The sequence below is a fragment of the Clupea harengus genome, chromosome 13 (genome assembly GCF_900700415.2).
Source record: "Clupea harengus chromosome 13, Ch_v2.0.2, whole genome shotgun sequence".
In the NCBI taxonomy this organism is placed as follows: domain Eukaryota; kingdom Metazoa; phylum Chordata; class Actinopteri; order Clupeiformes; family Clupeidae; genus Clupea; species Clupea harengus.
In genome coordinates this window covers 11,554,656-11,559,655 of record NC_045164.1, presented here as the reverse complement: position 1 = coordinate 11,559,655, position 5,000 = coordinate 11,554,656, and the positions used below count along the sequence as shown (strand labels likewise).

At 45.1% G+C, this 5,000-nt stretch overlaps 1 protein-coding gene across 1 annotated transcript in view; it reads left to right on the top strand.

Annotated features, from left to right (window-relative positions):
• b3gat2 (beta-1,3-glucuronyltransferase 2 (glucuronosyltransferase S)) overlaps positions 1-5,000 on the top strand; it is an 18,138-nt gene that overhangs the window by 881 nt on the left and 12,257 nt on the right. Inside the window, exon 1 of the mRNA XM_012840397.3 lies at positions 1-339. This exon is cut by the window's left edge and continues 881 nt beyond it. Within this exon, the coding sequence (XP_012695851.1) occupies positions 1-339 (339 nt within the window). The remainder of the gene's footprint in view (positions 340-5,000) is intronic.

Below are 5,000 nucleotides of genomic sequence, written 5' to 3'. Positions count from 1 at the left end.
TACGCAATCACTCCCACTTACAGCAGAGCTGTACAGAAAGCGGAGCTCACGCGCCTCTCCAACACTTTCCGTCAGGTGCCACAGTTCCACTGGATCGTGGTGGAGGATTCGAACACCCGGACGGAGTTGGTGTCACGCTTCCTTGCCCGGTGTGGTGTTCCGTATACACATTTGAACATCTTTACACCGCGGCGCTTTAAACGGATCGGTATGCCCCGGGCCACGGAGCAGAGAAACACAGCGCTTAGCTGGCTCCGGCAGCACCGCTCCTTAAAAGACGCAGGGGTCGTTTTTTTCGCAGACGACGACAACACGTACAGCTTGGAGTTGTTTGAAGAGGTAAAATAACATTTGTGCTCTATAGCAATGAACAGTTGTTTTTCTTGTGATCTCCAACTGATGAGCCTGTGCACACTTTATTTCCACACTATAGCCTACTTTAGCAAGTGCGTAATGTTGTTATACCGATACGCTTTGTTGCACATTGCACAGATGGTTTATATACTTCAGCCACATCAGCTGAAACAACTATAGATCCTCAATACTTCCCTGCTAAGTGATCGCATGGTAGGCTACAGTGATCACAGACCACTTCACTCAAGCGAATTCATGACATGCGGTGATTGTCATAAAAGTGTAAAATTCAATTTCATGATAGGCCTATCCTATTTGATCACATAATAGATCGTGTGAAACCAGAATGAAAAATATGAGTGTTCCTCCCTGGCTATTTACTCAGTTGCTTTAGGAAAAGCAATATTTCACTTTGTTAACCCTGGATGGTAAATCTTGGTTCAACAGTAAGTATTCTTCACGTCCAAATCCGATTGCAACCTGTGACTGCATATGTCATTGCCTTAACATATGAGGTATATGGTGGATTTACTCTAAAAATGCATCTTAATCCTTTAATCTCACCCGGGAGAGGTCAATTCAGGCAGGGGATAGAGCCTTTTGGCCAATCTTTCTTCACAACCTGTCGACTACATTTGCCAGGAGAGGAGAATATGTGACCGAATATTCGTGACCTCCTACACTCCCCCTGGATGCATCCTGGTTGGTAACAAGCAGAGATCTTGTGTTCTCCTCGCGGATTAACTCCATTTTAATGAAAGCCACCCGGATAGGCAACACACTTTGCATAAAGCGGATTGCATTCTCTGGTTTACCAGCATTAGCAGGTCATGCTTCAGCGCAATTAATTATGTCTCCGAGACATTAATTCAAGTGATTTCCCGGCCCAAAATGGGTTGTCTGCAAAGGCTGCCGTGTGGACTAATGTGGTTTGTGAAATCAAACCTGTTCCCTGCTGTCTATTCCTAGAGGCGAGTTTACGCGCGGCCAGTCAAGACGAGCGCTCCGGCGCGAAGACAACCCAATTCCGCTCAGACCAAGCGAAATGAATTTCACCAGTCACACTCAAGCGGCGCAGTGACCTGACAGCCGAGAAATCAAGACCTATCTGTTCACACACATGCCAAAGAATGATGGGACCAGGGAAAAGAGTGAGGATAGAAGACACAAAAAAAACACTATAGGTTGAACTAGGCTAAAGCTTGAAATTGTAACCAAGTCCTTGCTAAATGCTAAAACAATTACATTCTCAATAAAGTGATTGAAGGTATCGTTTAAAAATAACTGGTAACTGAAAAGAAGAACACTACCCTTTCAAAATCAGTAGACACCTTGATACCACACAACTGCCATTTGTAGACAGCATGATGTTCCATCTTTTCAATAGCTTTGCCAAACATGAGAAATAGTAGGAGACCCATTTTTGATTGATGGCACAGTTTGGTCTCGGACTATCCAAATTGGCAGATTGCATTACTGTAGACTTGGGTCCCTGCCACGTCTCCTACTCACAGACGTTTGGCAAACACCGAGGCCATTGGCGAGGAAGGCCTGATCCCAAATGACAGGTGTCACCCCATAATCTGGACAGTGACACACCGCATTGTGTCCCAGTCTTGGGTTATCCTTATTTGATTTCTGTGGAGAAACCTTTGTGAACGAATGAGGTTTTGAAAATTCTCCTGCTGAATCTGTTGACGTTGACCAGATAGAATGTCCATCTTGGCAACTCTGAAGTTAAAACTGTTTTGTTATGTCCGATAGAGCCAAATTTGTGTTCCGGTCTAGAGTAATGAAATCAAGCAGTGTCATCTGTCACGCGAGTGCCCTAAATGCTCAGGATACCAAAAACGGCAAATTTGATCACTGGGTTCTTCAGTAAAATGAATAACCATATCTTTGGAATTTACTAGTTTCCACTTGAGAACTTATTAGACCATAGGCACTAATAAAATCCTGATGAAAACATTCAGTTCAAAACATTCAAGGCTACAAATTACCACTTGATGCACCAATTGACTCACGTAATGGAGCTACCTTGTCCAAAATGAGTATTTTAGTTCCATTTCAACCTTTCATACTTTATTTTTATTTCGCTCTCCCCTTTGTCCTTATTTTTAAGCCTTAATTTATTGAAACCCGTAGCTTGATAGGCCTACCAGCCGCGTTGACTCATTTCATACTATTTTTCTCCTGTGTGTTTTTCTGTCCTTCATTCAGATAGGTGTCCTCCTGCCAGAGGCCTTGTGTAAATGCCCATGAATACCGATTCTGTCCTTCTTACCCATACCCTCCCCTTTCTCGCTCATCGCTATCTATTACACACACACACACCCCTCTCTCCGCTACTTCGCCTTCTTCCAGTGCACAGCTGGGCATATAAATAAAAGCTGCATGTTCCTTGTGCAGAAACGGACCATGGTTCGCAACCAAATAATGTAATGTCAAAAGAAACCAGGGGGGGCAGGGGAGGAGGAATAATCGCACTCGAGTTTGGACCAGTAAAACGGACCAAGTATGAAAACAGCCTCAGAAAACGCACGGTCTTATCTTCAGGGCCTAGTGCATGCGCAGCTCTCTGCCAGCTGTGAATACTGTATGTGGGTTGAGAAAGGGGTGTATATGTGTATTTGCTTTCAGAGCATATATGCGCATACCTAGAAGCATGGATTGCCATGTAAGTTTCCTCTAGTAACTACTGTTGACGTTTTAGAAGAATACATTTTAATAAATAATTTCACATTTAAGGGTGAATGTATTTATTTTGGGAGAATTTGAATTCATCAGCGGTCATAAATTGCGTTTCCGCCCTGGTTTCAGATCGGATTGCTTTCATACCAACTATGTTACGAACCGCACTGGAGTCCCAGGGATCACCATTCTGAGTAGAAAGTAATTTGCGGCCCACTGATGTGTTTGTGTTTGTAAACCTGCCGCCACGCCCCCTCCCCCGCACACATATTTCGCCTGTAGCACTTGTCAGTGCAATTTCTTTGCAGAATATGGGTCTACATCAGTATATTTCAGGCAATGCGACCTGGCTATTCAGACTATTTAGATTGACATATTTGTCTTATGTTAGATATTTTTCACGATATTCAAGAGTAATGTGGAAAAGTGTTGAAATATCAAAGCGAACCCCCGGTTGAAAACCCCTGGACTAGGGTATGGCCCCTAAGGGGCCGTTTACACAGAGCCTGGATTGCCTGAATCCGGAAAGAAATGTTGCCTGATCGGCCTCTCGTTTACACAAACCCGGTGGATTGGGTCACTGAAACCGAAACCTTTTTTAATCTGGTTTCCAGAGTGGGTAGATTCGAACCCGCCAGTGGATCCGTGTTGGTGTAAACGCCCGATCCGCACACTTTCTAACCCGATGGCGTAATTGCCCCGCGTGAACACCTCGCAACCTTAGCCTAGTGCGCACCTGAGTTCGGAAATAAGCTTTCACATCAACGACACAAACCGAATTAACGGCTCAAGCGGACCCCTGGCCACACCAAAAGCTCTAGTGTGAAGAGAGCTGACTCATTTAGCGTGTGTCAGAGGAATACTAAACATGCTATTCCACAGCCTGCTTATGCTGGCACTGTTTAGACAACGGCGAGAACCTTTTTCTCATGCAGTTGCTGAGGGTGTTTTTCTCCTTGGGGAAATAGAGACAGTTCTCGATTAGATAGATTCATGCTGTCGGTAAAGCCAAGCCCGCACTGTTTTTCCTTTTTTCTGTCTCAGTGAGGGTCTCTCCGACACGGAATATGAAGAGATGTTGTAGATGTTTTCCTCTCCATTTGTTTCGATGTGCAAAAAAAAACCCTGATCCACTTGTGGGCGAAGTCTTGTCCAAAGGCCATGAAATGTAGCACTGGTATTTGATATGACACCCTGTGCCGCTCACCCCCCTGAGCAAGAACAAGAACTGACTCCGCACCAGCCAAGCGTGATACCGTCACAGCCCTGCACGGCTAACCTGCCATCTCTTTCTTCTAGTCGGGCTCCGCTTGTCTTCTACTCCTTCTTCTTCTTCTTCTTTTGAGAGTTTCTGAAACGTCTTTGAAACGTCCCCAGGAGGAGAGAGAGAAAGGGAGAGAGGAGTATGGGATGGGATGGAAGGAGGAGGGATGGGTATCCGAGCCTGGGAGTGGTGAGTCTGTGGAGCGCTGAGGAGTGGCATCAATGCCGGAGTCTTGCCACTACCCCTGGGCGCCCGCCTTGACACCATTCTAGCCCCTGAATTCCACACTCGCTCTCACAGACAAATAGCACGCCGCATTAAATATTCAACAGGCCACAGCGAGCCGTTTGGGTGAGGTATCACGTAATATTAAGCTTGCTGCCTTTCTCTCTTTGTAGTGCAATATGGACCTCATGCTTTTTTCCCCCTTCTCACTGTAACCACTGTTTTTTCTTTTCTGTTTTTTTTTCAACGAGAGAAAAAGATTTGGCTGGGGGCTGCTTTAATTTTCACAAACAGAATGCCATCAAAGAGGAAATATCGGTTGTGGAACATAAACAGACTAGCCAAGCTAACCAGCGCCCCGCTGTTTTTTTTCTTCTTCTTTTTTCGCTTTCCTGGAATGTAAATGGAATGGTAATAGTTTTACACAGCCTCTCTGGCTGTCACGGCAGGTGCGGGGATTCATTGG